This window comes from Rhizopus delemar, genomic scaffold, assembly GCF_000149305.1.
Source record: "Rhizopus delemar RA 99-880 supercont3.9 genomic scaffold, whole genome shotgun sequence".
Lineage (NCBI taxonomy): Eukaryota > Fungi > Mucoromycota > Mucoromycetes > Mucorales > Rhizopodaceae > Rhizopus > Rhizopus delemar.
Window position 1 is genome coordinate 1,547,755 of NW_027137835.1, and position 16,535 is coordinate 1,564,289.

The 16,535-nt window shown below is 34.6% G+C and overlaps 6 protein-coding genes across 6 annotated transcripts; 2 read left to right on the forward strand and 4 right to left on the reverse strand.

Moving 5' to 3' along the window:
* Positions 1-207: 207 nt before the first annotated feature.
* On the forward strand, positions 208-489 carry RO3G_11673 (uncharacterized protein; the record flags this gene model as incomplete). The annotated part of the gene is made up of 2 exons (XM_067666257.1): positions 208-250; positions 293-489. The coding sequence occupies 2 exons, from the start codon at positions 208-210 to the stop codon at positions 487-489; spliced, it is 240 nt and encodes a 79-aa protein (XP_067522358.1).
* A 612-nt stretch (positions 490-1,101) lies between these two features.
* Positions 1,102-1,786, reverse strand: RO3G_11674 (uncharacterized protein; the record flags this gene model as incomplete). Its single annotated transcript, XM_067666258.1, has 3 exons — positions 1,102-1,215; positions 1,297-1,303; positions 1,443-1,786. 3 exons carry the CDS (start codon positions 1,784-1,786, stop codon positions 1,102-1,104), a joined length of 465 nt encoding a protein of 154 aa, XP_067522359.1.
* Positions 1,787-2,789: 1,003 nt separating this feature from the next.
* RO3G_11675 (FK506-binding protein 2B) lies at positions 2,790-3,630 on the reverse strand (the record flags this gene model as incomplete). The annotated part of the gene is made up of 5 exons (XM_067666259.1): positions 2,790-2,952; positions 3,006-3,191; positions 3,246-3,386; positions 3,440-3,491; positions 3,543-3,630. 5 exons carry the CDS (start codon positions 3,628-3,630, stop codon positions 2,790-2,792), a joined length of 630 nt encoding a protein of 209 aa, XP_067522360.1.
* Positions 3,631-5,681: 2,051 nt separating this feature from the next.
* Positions 5,682-7,788, reverse strand: RO3G_11676 (uncharacterized protein; the record flags this gene model as incomplete). Its single annotated transcript, XM_067666260.1, has 9 exons — positions 5,682-5,969; positions 6,025-6,244; positions 6,298-6,472; positions 6,567-6,688; positions 6,736-6,784; positions 6,926-7,376; positions 7,427-7,559; positions 7,683-7,707; positions 7,776-7,788. The coding sequence occupies 9 exons, from the start codon at positions 7,786-7,788 to the stop codon at positions 5,682-5,684; spliced, it is 1,476 nt and encodes a 491-aa protein (XP_067522361.1).
* Positions 7,789-10,226: 2,438 nt separating this feature from the next.
* Positions 10,227-11,137, forward strand: RO3G_11677 (uncharacterized protein; the record flags this gene model as incomplete). The annotated part of the gene is made up of 4 exons (XM_067666261.1): positions 10,227-10,295; positions 10,361-10,379; positions 10,441-10,602; positions 10,659-11,137. 4 exons carry the CDS (start codon positions 10,227-10,229, stop codon positions 11,135-11,137), a joined length of 729 nt encoding a protein of 242 aa, XP_067522362.1.
* Positions 11,138-14,019: 2,882 nt separating this feature from the next.
* RO3G_11678 (uncharacterized protein) lies at positions 14,020-16,293 on the reverse strand (the record flags this gene model as incomplete). Its single annotated transcript, XM_067666262.1, has 6 exons — positions 14,020-14,366; positions 14,425-14,796; positions 14,995-15,802; positions 15,851-16,062; positions 16,112-16,145; positions 16,207-16,293. 6 exons carry the CDS (start codon positions 16,291-16,293, stop codon positions 14,020-14,022), a joined length of 1,860 nt encoding a protein of 619 aa, XP_067522363.1.
* Positions 16,294-16,535: the final 242 nt, after the last annotated feature.

Below are 16,535 nucleotides of genomic sequence, written 5' to 3' on the forward strand. Positions count from 1 at the left end.
AGGGTCCGCTGGTTGACAACTTTTTAAGTTCGGGGTATTAAAGTTAATTTAATCGGGACCGTTGGGTTTGCTCTTAGAGATGTAAACGCACAATATGCAGTAAATTCCATTACTACTCTTGGTAAATACGCAAAGTCAGCTTCAATCAGTCTCGAAAAATATAAAGAACTCGGTTCAGAAAATGAAGAGGATGACAAAGAACAAGCAATGAACAATGAACAAGAGAGTGATAAACAAGAATATGAAGGGAGTGAGCAAGTGATGCACTATCTATTCAACTAGTTACGTGTAGTGGCCAAAAAGAGGATCCTTAAAGGTATCATACCACTTTCTGACTCATTATACATACCCAAAAGGAAAGGATTATCATCTGTTCAATCAAAAATGGACTGCGAAGATATGGAATTAATGAAGTTGTGTTTGTCACGCAACATTGATTTTATTTATTATGCACACGTATTTGTTTATATTTTTCTGGATTTGAACTAGTTAGATAGAGAAAAGTCAAAGGCTGCAATAAGTTGATGGATGATTGCGTTAATCATTCAATGTTATAATAAAACTCCATTCTAACCATTTGAAGTCAAGAAATAGATATCATTTTTAGGTCCATTTGATTTAACTTATTGTGATATTTCTTTTATTTCAAATGGACGAAATTTCTAGACATAAAAGGACAATCATTTTTGTTTAAACGTTATATTTTATTAAAGGTCCAATTAAACGCTAAAAGATAAAACAAATAAGCGTCCGCCCGGACCAGATCAATCCGTTTGTAGGTTTGATGTTTAGAAACCCACCCCCCTTCAGGTTCAAGGGTAAAAAATGAGAAAGGAAAGTAGGATGCATAGAGAACCATACGAAGTTAGTTAAATTGTTTCAGCCATTCAATTAGTTTTTGGCCATGAGGTGTCTTGCACGGAATGGTTGTATAGTGTTGTAGTTGATCTAATTCATGGAGGATAGAACATATAACGGATCATCGACAGGTCCAGGACAGAGCAATACTAGAGGGAATAAATGTGCGCGTCGGAAACATATTCAAAAGGAAAGACATAGGGTCAACTATTGCTTCAGGCATACAAAGACGGCGATGCGTGTTTAGGCAGCTGATGGCATGACATCTTGACAGGTTGTTGTTGGGATGGTAAGGGCAGGGTTTGGGAGCTCCATCTGGAAACCAACCAAGGCGCCATCGTATACATCGACTTCTTTCTTCATGAGTCATTGGTAGCCACAAGATAGGGTCGAGAGTGATCGTTGGTCGACAGCTGGATAGTAGTCTGGAGTTCTTACCTTGGATCTATTTTTCAAGGTTAGAGTGAAGGAATTTCTTTTTTATTGCTCTAAAGCTTCGAGTATCTAAGTCGGTTACTGTCGACGGCATCAATCTCCACAGAGCAGTTTTTGATAGTTTATACCATTGATGACCTCTGGTGTACTGTATATGTGGCATTAAGCGATACAGCAATGTGTCCTCAGGTAAAGATGATGAACGAAAGAGGAATTGGGCTTGCAGGATAGCTACTCTTTCTCTCATTCTGGGTAATTTAGCCAAATGGAGCATCACCTTAGTGGATGTTTTTCTAGACGCACCGTAAATCTTACATATGCATTTGTCTTGTGCCTCTTCTAAAGATTTCAGCTGAGTGTGATTGAAGCAGTTGATAGCTATGCCATATTCCATTTGTGGCCGAACTATTTGAGCATAAAATCGAGAGCATAGGAGCTTGGAGAATCCAGATGGGTTTACCCCAATAGAAGATAGGACATTCATCGTAGACATGGCTTTGAACAAGCTTCTCCGGATCAAGGCGGCCGCCTGGCTTGGAGGATATTCCTAGTAAGTAAAAGTTGTCGCTTGCGATAAAGCTTGGTCATAGATCGCATATTCTATTGTTTGTGGTTGGTTATCCAAAATGACGCATTTTGAAGGATTCCACCGGTATCCCGTTTGCATACTATGTTCTTCGCATTTTCGTAGTAGGTCAACCATAGTTGCTCTGTTGGCTATCAAAACCACATCATCCGCGTAAAGTAAGCAATTCAAGAGTGGTGCTAAGTATAATGGGGGTGTATCATCCTCTATAGCTTGATGGCGTAGGTATACCGGAAGTTGATTTATATATACCGACTAAAGGTAGGGCGAGAGGATGGATTCTTGGAGTACTCCAGTCTTTGGATGGAAACACCTAGAAGCTGCATTTGAGAGGAGCACTTCTATCTGGAATTCATCAAACAAGTTGCGTAGAAGACCTAGGAGTAAAATCTCCCATATATAGTTCCTGTCGACAGTATCATAGGCGGATTTTATATCCAGAAAGGCTAGTACGAGCTTGATATGAAAATGTGACATTTAATTTTCTCAAAGTGACAAAATCCACCGTTCTTATTGTATCTCGATCATTTTTGCCTATTTATGACGTATCGAAATGCTCATCCGCAACTAAAAACTCGGAATATTCATTGGACGAAGGCTTTGTTGCATAATTAAACAACAAACATTAAAGCAAAAGGCAGACTCTTTTTTTTTTTTTTTTTTTTTTTTTTTTCTTCTGTAGAATACATACATTATGGATATTGGTGAATTAAAGAACCCTTTTTCTTCTGATAAATCAAAAGCAAAAAAAACACAAACAGGAACTTCTGGGATATTTAAAATCGGTGATTATGATGAAAAACCAAAGTCAACCAAACAAGAATCATCACCCCAAGACAACAATCCAAGTCTAACAGAAACCATAAAAGAAAAGATGACCAAAAATTAATAAAGCTTATGCACACGCAATTTATTCTTTCTTTTCTTCTTTTTTTTCAGTGCTTGCTTCTGCTGTAGCAGCAGCAGCCTTCTCATTGGCTTCTGCAATATCCTGTTTTTTAGCCATCTTAAACACAATAAGGAATAAGGCGACGATAATACCAGTTGAAACGAGGAAACTAGGTGAAGTGAATCTATACAACATATGTAAGCAAAATATGAGCTGTGTTAATATAAAACCTCTTACGAGATGGGAGACTCTTGTTGTTGTTGTACAGGCATTGCCTTTTGATTGTATTTTCCTGGTTTGATTTCAAGTAATTCAACTTCAAATACAAGAGTTGCACCACCAGGAATAACACCACCAGCACCTCTTTCGCCGTAACCCAAATGAGGGGGAATAACCAATCGACGCTTTTCACCAACACACATTCTGCTCAAATCATAAGACTTTTCTACCTCATTATTTTATATTATCCTTGCTTACCCTAACAAACCCTGATCCCATCCTTGAATGACTTGACCAGCGCCAAGTGTAAATACAAAAGGTTCGTTACGGTCCAAGCTACTGTCAAACTTTTCTCCAGTATCGAAAAGAGTACCTGTATAATGCATTGACAATTCATCACTATTTTATATATCATTAATACTATTGTATCATTCTATTTCTACTTTTCTTACCCGCTGTGAGACTTTCGAGTGCATTCAGAGGCAGGAATTCTCTTTTTAACACCTAATCGCAGTGTTTATATACAAAAAAAAAAAAAATACTATTTATAGTTACCAACTTGAAGTTGAGTGGGTGGTTCCTTTAAAGCAGAAACTGAAGTAGCCACAATAGTGCCAAGAAGAGCTAATAAACTAAAACGCATACTGACAACGGTGAAGGAAAAAGAAAGAATAATAAAAAAAAAGAATAAAAAATTAGCCAATGAATTCAATGCAACAAATACTTTGTTTTCACTTCTCTTGTATTAACACTCCGATGTAAAAGCAGAAAAGAGGGGAACGAGAAATTGCAACCACTCAAAACTATAAGATTAACAAGGTTTCCTGCCAGTAGAATCCGTGAATTACAACAAGCTAAGCAATACTAAAATGTCTTGATTTAAAACTGCGTTATGTTTTAACACATTCTTCAACATGCGCGTACTAGTTGTCGCGTTTTGGTGAATGTTATAAAATACAAGCACTTTTATTGAAATTGTAATACAATTAGCCCAAAAGCAGTATATGCCCGTAGGGCCCAATGAGACTCATGGTTCTTTTTTTTACCTCGGACAAAATTTTATAAGGCAGTTTCCTTTTCGAATGTTTTTTCAAGCATTGGTGAGTCCTATCGCTTCAGAAAATGAGAATACTTGTTAAAAAACTAAAGCATTCACCTGTCAGGTCTCATTGTAACAGGTCCTAATATTGACTTATCAAAATCGAGCTTTTGGCAGTGGAGAGTAATTACCCAAAGACAGATTCAAACGTCTAAAAGATTGACATGGTTTAAAGAGATAAGAAAAGTTAACGAAGCCATCAACAAAGGCTACTCATTCTGACTAATAGTTGTTGAGTTCAAAGTGCTTAAACTAGTTTATTGAGAAGAGGTAAAAGTATATAAATGTGCGTTTTCCAGACTTTTTTTTACGTCTGCAATTATGGCTTTAAGGTATTTTAACACGCTCTGTTTTTCTTTGGGAAAATAAAGCATGATTTATCTATACAAGTAAAATCTAAAAATTCATCTTGTGCCAACAGTATCAACGATGTTAACGTTGAAACCGAGAAAGGGCTGAGAAAGAAGAATACTAAGGCCATATTAAAGAATAGAAAGAGATATGAGGTACACTACATAAAGCTTTTTTGTTGTTCAACTAAAAAAAAAAAAAAAAAAAAAAAAAAGTGTGATAAAAGTTCAAAACCTTGAGAAGGTAAATCTTGTTTCAGGTTCCTTCTAGAAAGCTTACAAAAAGCCATCTCTTTGCTTCTTTGCTAAGCATATAGAATAGGCAGACGTAGTTTTGAACTTTAATGAGAGAGTTACTTTTATACCCTATCCTCTTTTTGCATAAGTTACTTCAAGCAAATGTTAAAGAACAATCGATCCTTTCATCATAATTGACTTGATAAGATAAAAATAAAAGTGATAGAACAGGGGTATGCGTAGTATTCCAAGAAAAGAAGACATTTAAAAAGAGTGAATGGAAGACTTGCTTTGTTTATTCATCGTTTTTTCCCTTTTAGTTTAAAAACAACATGCGTAAAAAGAAAAAGAAAAAACCCATATTGTCTCGCTATCTGGTCCTCTTCTTTCGCTATCTAGTCCTCTTCTTTCGCTCTCTGGTCTTCTTCCGTCACTATCTGGGTCTTTCATTTATGGACATGGTCATACTCCCGGCTTCATTAAGCCTTTCTAAACAACAGTCAATTCTACACTGTATACAAAATTCTTGCCGTTCTCTTCTGAAAAGGAAGCAGAACTAGGCTGCAATCGATGATTGCTTTACTTTTCGGAGGTAAGCGCTTTTATTCTTATGTTGTTTATGTCTTGATGACTGAGACTGACACTTCATATACCCTATCAGTATCTCTGTCTTTCAATCACTATGTCCACATAAAAAAACGTGACAATTCTATTTATCTGCGAGTAAAGTACCAGACGACTTTTGTTTCTTAACTGACTTAGTAATCATCATATAAAAACACATATATAACAAACTTAAAGCTTGCTTTATACTCATCAATACAACTTGATATTTTTTTTTGTTCAATTTATTTGATTTTTCTTTACATAACCTTGACATTGACTGCATTCAGTCAAAAAGTGACAAGGTAGCCCCCTTTCTAATGGCTTTTTCTTACATTTATGATAAATACATGCCACTGCTTATTCTTATTTTGTTCTTGATGTCTTTATTTACAAACTTTATATTTACAAGGATCTTTCTGAAAGAGACCTATTTACATTTGAAGATAATTCAATAAAACTGTGATTATTATTAATTGATTTTTCTATAGGATGAGGTGGGCTTGATGCAGACGCGATCCATTCTAATGGTGTATCAATGTTTTGTTTTGCTAATCTTTCGCGTTGTTGTTGATGTTTAATATGTTCTAATTGAATTAACGCTTCTGCTGCAGTAGAGGGATGATGTGCATCAGGTCTTTGATCAACGAGGGCACCACTAAATATCAATTGGATCTCTTCTAATGAACGTCCCTATAAATAACGAATAAGAAAAAGAGCCAGTGTCGCTATGATTACTGCCATGTACCTTTGTTTCAGGATAGAATAAATGAATGACGAGCGCCATAACAAGGCACATACAAGTAAAGAACACATATGTTCTCCATCCAATGTCCTCAAACATAACAGGTGCAATCAACGCAATAAATAAGTTGAAAAGATAACTGCATGAAGTAGTGATTCCCATCGCATTGGCTCGTATCATTTGCGGATAGATTTCTGCTGGATAAATCCATCCAATAGGTCCCCTATATATGCATCAGCACAATGTATACAAACATTTAATATCATCTTTCATTACCAACTTAGGGCGAATAAGGCGATAAATATGCATAATAAAACAATAATGGAATAAGATGCCCTTATATCACGAATGGCAGATTCAAGATTAATGTTATAATGCGACATTGGCTTTATAAGGTCTTGATCAAAGACAGCAGATACAACAGTAATCGTAATCATACAGATAGCCATACCTATTGCACCCCAAATCAGTATTCTTCGACGACCCCATCGATCGATCTAGTACTGAATCAGCTTGCTTTCCTTCTTCCTACTTTTTACACTTACTTACATAGATTATCACAAATAAAGTAGCTATGAAATTAACTAATCCACCAATTCCGTTACTCAACAAAGCAGAATAAGTTCCTGTTACTCCAGCACTTTCAAGTATATAAGGAAAATAAAATCTAGTAAAATATTAGTGAGAGAACATGTGTTATCTATGCTTATTTACAAAATAGCATTGATTCCAGATAGTTGACTAAATATATGCACACCCATGCCTAGCAATAGCCTTTTACGATTATTGTCAATCCCTTTTGTCAGCAAGCTCGAGAAGCGATGCTTATAAGCCATTCTGTCAAATGAAACGTCTTGTACAATACTCGTAAATTCCATCCGAACGTCTACATGACTCTTGTTACCATGTGATCTCAATTGGGCCAAGATTTCGAGCGCCTCTGTCTGTCGATCCTTATAGATCAACCAACGCGGACTCTCTGGGACAAAATAGATGCCAAGGAATAAAAGACCACCAGGAATGATTTGAATGCCTAACGGAATCCTCCAGGATTTTTCTCCTTCGATATGGTAAGTTCCGTAACCTATCCAAAAGGCAACACAAAACCCTAAGGTGATAAAGATTTGAAACACTGTAACCAATCTTCCTCGGTTTTGGGGTTTGGCTATTTCACTTTGATATAGAGGGACAAGCATACTGAGGATACCGATGGCTAAACCAGAAATGATGCGTCCTGCAAAAAAGGAAGCTTGGGACTGACCAGCAACCTCGATAATACAACCAATGGTATGTATAATGGATGCAATCATTAAAAAGATTTTTCTTCCTATTCCATCCGCTATGAATCCTGATATCTAATATATATTAGATATTAACTAATGTTGAAATGATTTATCCAACTTACTAAGGATGCCACAAATGAAGCAGCCAAAGAAACAGATACAACTGCATATCCTGCTGAGTTTTCGGTGTATAAACCGTACTTTTCTTCAAATGACGGATAGACGAGAATCGAGGTCAATATACCACTGTCATAACTATAAAATTATGGTTTTTAGTGATACTAAAAAAAAAAAGCTTGAGAATAATAGTTGTTATTACCCATACTATGCAATAATAAGTTGGTTAATTTTATTTTCACATACAAAAATAAAGCTTACCAAAAATCCACCCAATGATACAATACTATAGAAGAGTTTACATTAGCAAAAAAAAAAAAAAAGTTGAAGCAAGTTTAAAATTTATTCATTTACCAACATATGGCATAGATTTTAAATTGAGAACAGAGTCTCATGGATTTATTGACTGAATCGCCACTTGGGTTATAAGTGGTTAATAGATGTCTTGTTGAAAATGTTTTTGGAATATTTGGTAATAAAAAAAAAATAAAAATAAAAAATAAAAAGAAAGCAAAGAATAAAAACAAAATAAAAAGCCCGGGGATTGTTTTTTATTATTATTATTAATGCGAGAGAAGAAAGAATGGATGTGGTTGGATGCTGACATTTTATTGTATTCATGACATAAATGGTTTCACACAATCAGTGTTACATTTCATCGTTCCTCACTTCCTTCCTTATGTGTCATCTTTGATAGCGGATTGTCAAGGCAACAGAAAGATTGAGATTTTTTTGAACATTGTTTTAGATTTGACAGATTGGCATGTACTTTGAGTCTAAAGAGCAAACCTCGTCGTGAAGGGGCATTCAAGAAACCAATTACGCCAACAATAAATACGTGTCGAGATCAAGAAGAAAAGAGAATGAGGAGAAAAATACATCCCTTGGAGAAGGGATGTCTCTGGGTGATAGCAACTTACCTGTTTGAAGAAAGGCGTCATGTTAATCAACGGGGGCATTGTAGCAGGAGATAGTGTGTGCAAGACGTGTAAGGTTTGTGGTTGACAGCACTAGTTTTTCGAAATGGTAATTTAATTTTGACAGATTTACGACGTAAAGAACAGCAGGATGAGATGCTTTAGTTGATTATGACATCAGAATAAAAAAATACAAAAAAAAAGGGAAATTGGTTCATCCTGTCATTATTATTGTTTTTCTATAAAACATCCTGATTCATTCATATCAATTGACTTGTATCATTTAATTAGATGTACTTGTTCCATTATTCATTTAGATAGAAATCAAACCAGAATTTTATCCCTTTTTTACTTATTTATACCAAATCTCATCATTCAAGCAAATGATACTAGAGAAAAGGATAGGATCTTATTGATACAACTGAAGAAGGCTATGCTTTTTCAAACATGTAAACTCAAATAAAGTGTCATATTATTAACCTTTAAAGGGGAGAAAATAACAAACAGAATTTTTGATCCTATTTAAAAGCAATTGGAATCTTTTGAGGACATAGAATATAATCAAACTGCCGCTTTGTCTAATAGACAGAAAGAAAAGAAGAAGAGGAGAAAGAAGATCAAATATAAAAGAGTTCTTATTGAAAGAAAGAGAGGGAAAAGAAAAAAAGAAAAAAAAAATTTCGGCAAGTTCCGTATCTGTGAAAAACAAAAAAAAAAGGATGAAATGATTATGTCGTTTCCTCTTTTCATAATCGAATACAAGTTTAGCTTCAATAATACATTATTTTAATAACCATCCTTTCCTTTTTACATTTCCAAGTTTTCAAAAATAAAACGTGCATGTTTTTGCTTTTTTTTTTTACAAGTTGAAAAAGAGGGGAATTGGAAAAAAAAAAGTATAGCAAAAAAAATTTTTTTCCAAAAAAAAACATACACGGCATTCTTTTCGGTTTCCTTTTCCCTTATATCTTAACGTGAATAGTCGAAAAGGATATGATAAAAAGGAGAAGGAGAATTATTGAGTGGCAGTGAGAGAGAGAAGACACGAAAAGGGTCACTGAGTGTTCATGTTTGTGTGAATATTTAAAAAGTTGAAATTGAATATAAATGGAAGCCACTCTTTTTATAAAAAATAAAGCGTTTTTTATATCAGATCAAACAGACTGTCGTGTATAAAATTACATGTAAAACGATACAAATTAAAAGTAGAACATTTAGAGAGAGTAATTTGGTAAAAAATCCAATCTATTTTTTGTTCTATTTTCAATATAGAAGCACATGGTTTTTCTCATTGAATTTTTTTGTGAAAAATTTTCTTCATTTTTTTAAAAAAAAAATATTTAGGTTTCTTTGTTTGCTATTTCTCTAAAAGCAAATAGCATAAACAAACAAGATGATGATAGTTGATAGACTATCCTGTTTGTGCATATTGTTATGTATAAGATCATATTAAACTATGAAATAAAATGGCAGTGATTTGAAAGGATGAATGCAAATAAATTTTGAATTTTTTTTTTCAATTAAAATAAAAAATGATCGTTTATTATTAACATTTAAATATGAAAAGCCATATCATTTTACAAGTGAATATTATCTTTTATGCTCTTTATTATAATAAACAGTGACACTTTTTACAAAAAGCAACTACTTTTCTGCAGAAAACAGCAAACAGAAGGGAGGGGGAGTACTGGTTTGAGGAGACGCGCTCCATTTTTTTTTTAAAAAAAAAAAAAATAATAAATTGGATGAAAAAAAAAATTAAGCACCAAGTTTGATTGGTTCAAATTATAATTTCAGATACTGGCTATAAAAGGATCATATTCTTTCCCTCACTCGTTTTCCCCTTTTTTCTTTTTTTTTTCTTTCAATAAATACTTTTTTTTATACAATGGCTGCCACCAAGAAATCTACCGCCTCTGCCACTACTTCCGCATCCAAGAAATCTGATCACCCTACTGTAAGTGTAAACTCATTGTATATGTGATCATTTTATTGATTGATTCGTGTTCCTTTTAAATATAGTATGAAGCCATGATCAAAGGTAAATAAAATAAATGAGATTGAGAAAGAGAGAGAGAGAGAGATACTGATTATACTTGCAGCTGCTATTCTTGCCTTAAAGGAAAGAAAGGGTTCATCCAGACCTGCTCTCAAGAAATACATCTTGGCCAACTTCAAGGTTTCTCCTGGTTCTCACTTTGATACCCAAGTTTCCGCTGCTATCAAGCGTGGTCATGCCAAAGGAATATTTGAACTTCCCAAGGGTAAAAGAAAAAGAATAGAGTAAAGAAGGAGCGGGAATATTGATTTATGATATTAGGTCTTTCCGGTACCGTTAAATTGAACAAGACTGATAAAAAGACAGAGACTAAGAAGGCCGCTGCTCCTGCTGCCAAGAAAGCCGAACCCTCTCCCAAGAAGGTTGCTGCTGCCAAGAAGGCTGCTGCCACCAAGAAGTCCACCACCACCACCAAGAAGGCTCCCGCCAAAAAGGCTGCTCCTGCCAAAAAGGCTGCTCCTGTAAAGAAAGCTGAAACTGAAACCAAGAAACCTGCTGCTAAAAAGACTGAAACCAAGAAGGTTGCTGCTGCTAAAAAGGCTGCTGCCACCAAGAAGGCTGCTCCTACAAAAAAGAAGACTACTACCGAAAAGGCCAATGTCAAGGCTCCCAAGAAGTCTACTCCTCCTAAGAAGGTTGCCGCTGCCAAAAAGGCTGCTGCCACCAAAAAGGCTACACCTGCTAAAAAGGCTACTCCAAAGAGAGCTGCTGCTTCCAAGAAGAAGGACACTAAGGCTTAAAAAATGATTTGATAATCTCCTCTTACACCATTCAACATAATTCAACTCAATCATCATTCCGCTTTCTCTCTACCAAACCCTTTAACAACTCACTTTTTTTTCTAAAGGATTCCCCTTGTAATTATAAAAAACTTTGGGATTTTTGTTTATTTATGTACAGTTTACTAAAAAAATCAAGCTTAGTATATTTTTTTAATAAAAAAAAATAACTCGAGAAAAAAATTTTTTTTGTAAAAAAAAAAAAAGGGGTACGCGTCAATTTTTAAATCAAAAAAAAATACTACTTTTTAAAAGAGTATTTTTTTTGCACGTTTTTTTTTTTTTTTTTCAAAAAGTAGTAAAGTATTTTTTTTTGAATCCATGTGCGAAATAGAGGGGTGTCTGTAAACGAAGATTTAAATGACCGACAAAAAAAAGTACGATACAGCGCTTACAATGCCAAATAGCAGCTGTTTAAATCTAAATTGCAGATGAAGCATGTTCTTACCTCACAACCTACTTGCACAGTGTGTGGCCTATGTCTGCCTAATTAGAAAGCAGCATCATCAGTAGTGCAAAGTAGCAGAGGCTCAAATAGCTCATCCTTGTCACAAGGCTGAGTACGTCATCAGCTTTTTTTTTTTTTTCACTTTTTAATTGTTAGGACTTCATTGCATAATACTATGTCGTACGCGATATTGCCCTTGGTAGTCTTATGTTTCAGTTAAATATGATAATGTGAGACTGAAATTATGTTGCAGTGGGGCAAATGACCAGTCCAGATGTTTACAACACCTTCTCGGGGTTGATCTTGCTAATCATCGTAGGTTTCTTTTGACGCTGAGAACAAAGCAAAACTTTTGAAGAACTCTTGGTTAACATGCTTTTTATTAAAATAAAAAATTTATTTGCCCATAAAAGCTTTTGAATGATAAGTAATGTGTAAGGAAGTCTTATGTCTGAACAATACGGCATGTATACGTTCACATGAAAAGTTTTGTATAATAATTGAATGCATTATAACACTTGAAAGCTTCTGCTGTAACTTCAATGATAAGTCGAGCCCAGCAAAAAAAAAAAAAAAAAAAAAAAAAAAAGACAGGGCTATCATATTGGACATGTAATACACTAGGAATTTGTCGATGTGTACTTTGTTATCTGATTTGAGAAAGATTAATCGGAAATAGCAAAAAATCATCATTATTTGGGGAAGAGGAGCTCAAGTATATGGACCTGAGAGGGTCAACAAAAAAGAAATGACTTTTACTGATTGTAATAATCACACTTTATTTGTTTCTTCATCACTGTCTATAGTGAACAAGTTTATTGCTTTGAACTCCTCCTTCTTTTCTACTTTCTTTGCTATCCTTTTGTTTTTCGTTTTAAGATCAGAGAACGACAACCTATTGTAAACATCAACTAAATACTTTAATACTGTTCATTCTACTTTTATTTCCCTCAAATAAATTTTACCAGCTGTTATGGGTTACTCATTTTCAAAAGCTTTTTTTTTTTTTTTTTTTTTTTTTTTTTTTTTTTTTTTGGCTATTCTAATCTTTTCTTTAAAGAATCCTTGGATATAGTCTATGTATATTTATCATGAATTAGCAGTATGTCAAACGTATTAGTATTCTAAGTTCAATGAATTGCAGGGCATGAATTCATTTAATTGAGATTTGCGCTGAAAAACTACCAGTTGAATTTTGAAGCCTTTTTTTATAAAACTGTTTTATAATAAGATAGTCTACGGTGTATGATTGTTTATGTCTGTTGATTTTTTTGATATGACATCAGGCAAATTCTCAATAGATGAACCAACAAATGGTGTTAGTAAACGGGAGCATGTTGGATCAAGGAATCCACTATTTGAAAGAACCTCTACATGACCAATCTTAAAGTAAGCTCAAAGGACTTATTTCTATTGTTTGCTCAAATTGGAATACAAGATACAGAGTCAACTTGATTATCAATATAGTCATCCATATTAACATTGCTACGTAAGAACAATCACAAACTAGGAACTAGAAGCCAATTACCCTTCAACACAATAGCTAATTCAATGAAAACAGATCCGATTTCTATTAAAATCCGTATGTCTTGATTGTATGTTGTATGACCTCTTTTTGCATTAATGTGTTGTAAAAGAAAATAAAGGGCAGATGGCATTAATGCCGATAGATCAACTTGCGTAGTTACTAAAAATAAAAATAATGCAAACTATTTGGTTTTGTATGAAAGCATAGTTCAAGCTTTTTTTTTTTTGAAATAGTCTTTTGGATACGAATCCTTTTCTGATTATACTTGTTAAATAACTATCTGTTTTGTTATTCATGCTCTGATCAAGTTGGATTATACAAGTATATCTCTCTTGTTTCAATTGTAAATAGATCCTTTGTACTGCTAGAATAGTTTCAATAAAGAAGTAAAAGTTGATCTAGCTGCTAGTAATAGTCTAAAATCACGAGAAGTCTATTGCTTTCAGATGATCAAACAAGTTTTCTTTCTTTTGAAAGGTACAAGAACAATCCTGAGACGTTGAATGACAGAAAACTTGAGTAGAATATGCATATGATACCGTCATCTCATTCAACTCGGTCCAACTAGACAAGATTAAAAATGGTCTCAAAAGGTTCATAATTCAGTTTCTCTGTGATTGCTCAAGGGTTTGGAGTACTTAAAAACACTTGAATGCAACTTGAAAAATAAAAAGCTGTAAAGTGATATTTGGAAACCCGCAAATTGTAAAATCATTTTTTATCATTTTGTCCAATCCCTCAAAAGGGGGTTGTAGACTCGACTAGCATATTTAATCGCTTACACTTTTTCTTTTGGTTCACATCATTTTCAGACGCGTGATTCTTGTATTTTATAAATAAAAATAAGCCATTTATTTACCAAACAAACTACTTTGTCCAAATATCCACCGATCCATTCTCTTCGCCAAAATAAGCCTTTTCAGCCATGTTGCAAAACAAACCAACTTCATAAACACCTGTCAAAAGTTTCAGTTCTGTTAATAATTTTTTAGGGTCCTCAATAGCACCAAAATGCGCATCAATGACGAAATTTCCATTATCTGTGACGACAGGCCCGGCTTTATTGATGGCCATGCGAAGGGTTGCTTTTATCGGTTTCAAAGAAAGTTTGGTTTCGATTGCCTTTAGTATACTTTTATAAGTCATGGGAACCACTTCGATAGGTACTCCCTTTAACCATCCAGTTCCCAACTGCTTTGATTTCTTTCTAAAGTCTACACCGTGTCAAACGTGTTCCTTTCTCCTTTTTCGCTCTTTTTTAAAAAAAATTACCTGCCACAATGACAAATTGATGAGCTGCTTCAGCGACCACCTTTTCTTGAAACTGACATGCTCCACCACCCTTGATGGCATTCAGATATTCATCCACTTCATCTGCTCCATCAATTGTCACATCAATCTCTGGATACTGCTCAATACTACCCAGTTGAAGACCACCTTCAAGGATCAGGATCTTGCTTTGAAAGGAGGTAGGGATATAAACGATATGTTTCAACTCGGGCTTTTGTAAAATACGTTCGACGACATAGACGACGGTGGAACCAGAACCAATACCTACCACCTTATGATTGGGTGAAATATATTCATCGACAGCACGATAAGCAGCCAACTTTTTGCCTTGTTCAATAGAATCAGTCGACATGACTTGCAATAATAATAATAATAAAAAAGTAAAGGGAAAAAAAAGAGATGAAGTAAAGAAAAAAAAAAAAAGAAAGTCACTATCAAAGAGATTGATATTCACGTGCCAATAGATTTATTAAGTAAAGGAAAGAGAAGTGGCCAATTGATTAAATTTAGCTAAAGGAGAGAATTGGATGTTTGTATTCACCAGATTTGTACTTGATAAATAAGGATATTTTGTATGAGCTGCGGATTCAGAAGAGAGTCGACTTGAGGTGGTTTGAAAATAGTAAAGTTCGTGCGGGTGGACAAAGAGAGATTGCTTATTTTTGCTGTATTGTTTTTCTTGTTCTGGCTGCAATTTAGGAGATGACATGCTTATGGGTTGAGGTTCGATTAAAGGGGAGGTGAATGAATGATAGCTATTGGTGAGCGATGAGTAGCTGTTGGTTGGTGATGAAGAAAGAATGTCAAACAAATGATCTTCTTCTTGCTGCTGTTGCTGTTGCTGCTGCTGTTGTTGTTGTTGTTGCTGTTGTTGTTGGTCATTTATTAAGAGTAAAGAAGGTAAATGGATTGCATCTGCCTTTTTTTCTGGTATAACTGTTGGCGATAAGATGCATACAATATACAGTCGATTCAACGTTGACGGTTCCATTAGATCCGCACCCAATCCTCCACCTAAATAAAAGCTTGCGTTCATCTCTTGACACTCATTTTCTTTACGACGAAATTTGAGTACATGCTTAAATGTTTGTGACCCATTGGCAATGTCCATCAGTTTCTTGGCAGGTGTAGAATGAAAGGAGTCGGATGTGGTACGTAAAGGATTATTGGGTATTCTGTGTTGGTGTTGCTGGGTTATGTTTTCAAGTAAATTTCTGTGTACCTTTGCGATATGACCTTCTTCACCAGGAAGAATAAAGTCATAGATTGATCTGTGTGCCAATTCTTGTGGATAGAGGTCTAGAAATTCAAGAGACTCATCTGATGTTCTTGCACAGCATAAGTCTAAAGTAATAAACATCTACGGGAAATGAATATAGAGATCATATATCAATCATAGTTTACTTACAGTCATCATCATTTGTATTACATCTCCATCATCTTTACTGTTTTCAGATGAAAAGGTTGAATTGATTAATTCTGGTATCATCACATTCAATCTTCTTAATTTTGTCTTGTTATCATCTTTTGATAACTTGGGTCGACCTCTCTTTTTATGTTCTGTATTTTGACAGCTATCAGCTTTATCTGTTGCCTGGCAACGTTTACATGGTCTGGATTCTATTCATAAAGAGTCAATTTCATATGCGCTTTTAAAATCAAACCATACCATCACAGGCTAAGTGTGCTTTTTTACAATTGTTCTATAAAAAAGGAAAGATAAATAAAGGGGCTTGCATAATAACAAACAATCAGTCAACTTACACATGCGATATGAACATGAGGCTTCTTCTTTATTTGTTTTTCTTGTATTGAATTTAGTTCAGGTAAGATTATATTAGTGTAATTCATGTTGCTATACAAATAAAAGAAGAAGAAAAGAGAAAAGAAGTTATAGCAAAGAAAACATATAAAATGTTTTGGATGGGATTTTAGAATAATGCCATATCAGGCTAATTTCAAGGCGGGAAGATGAAGGAAAATAAAAATCTCCTATTCCCCGAAATTGCAAATAGCCTTCATTACATAATCCATGAACTGTTATTTTTTTTCCCCACACCCTCAAAGCAAACTCCGTTCACAAATCAAAAAAC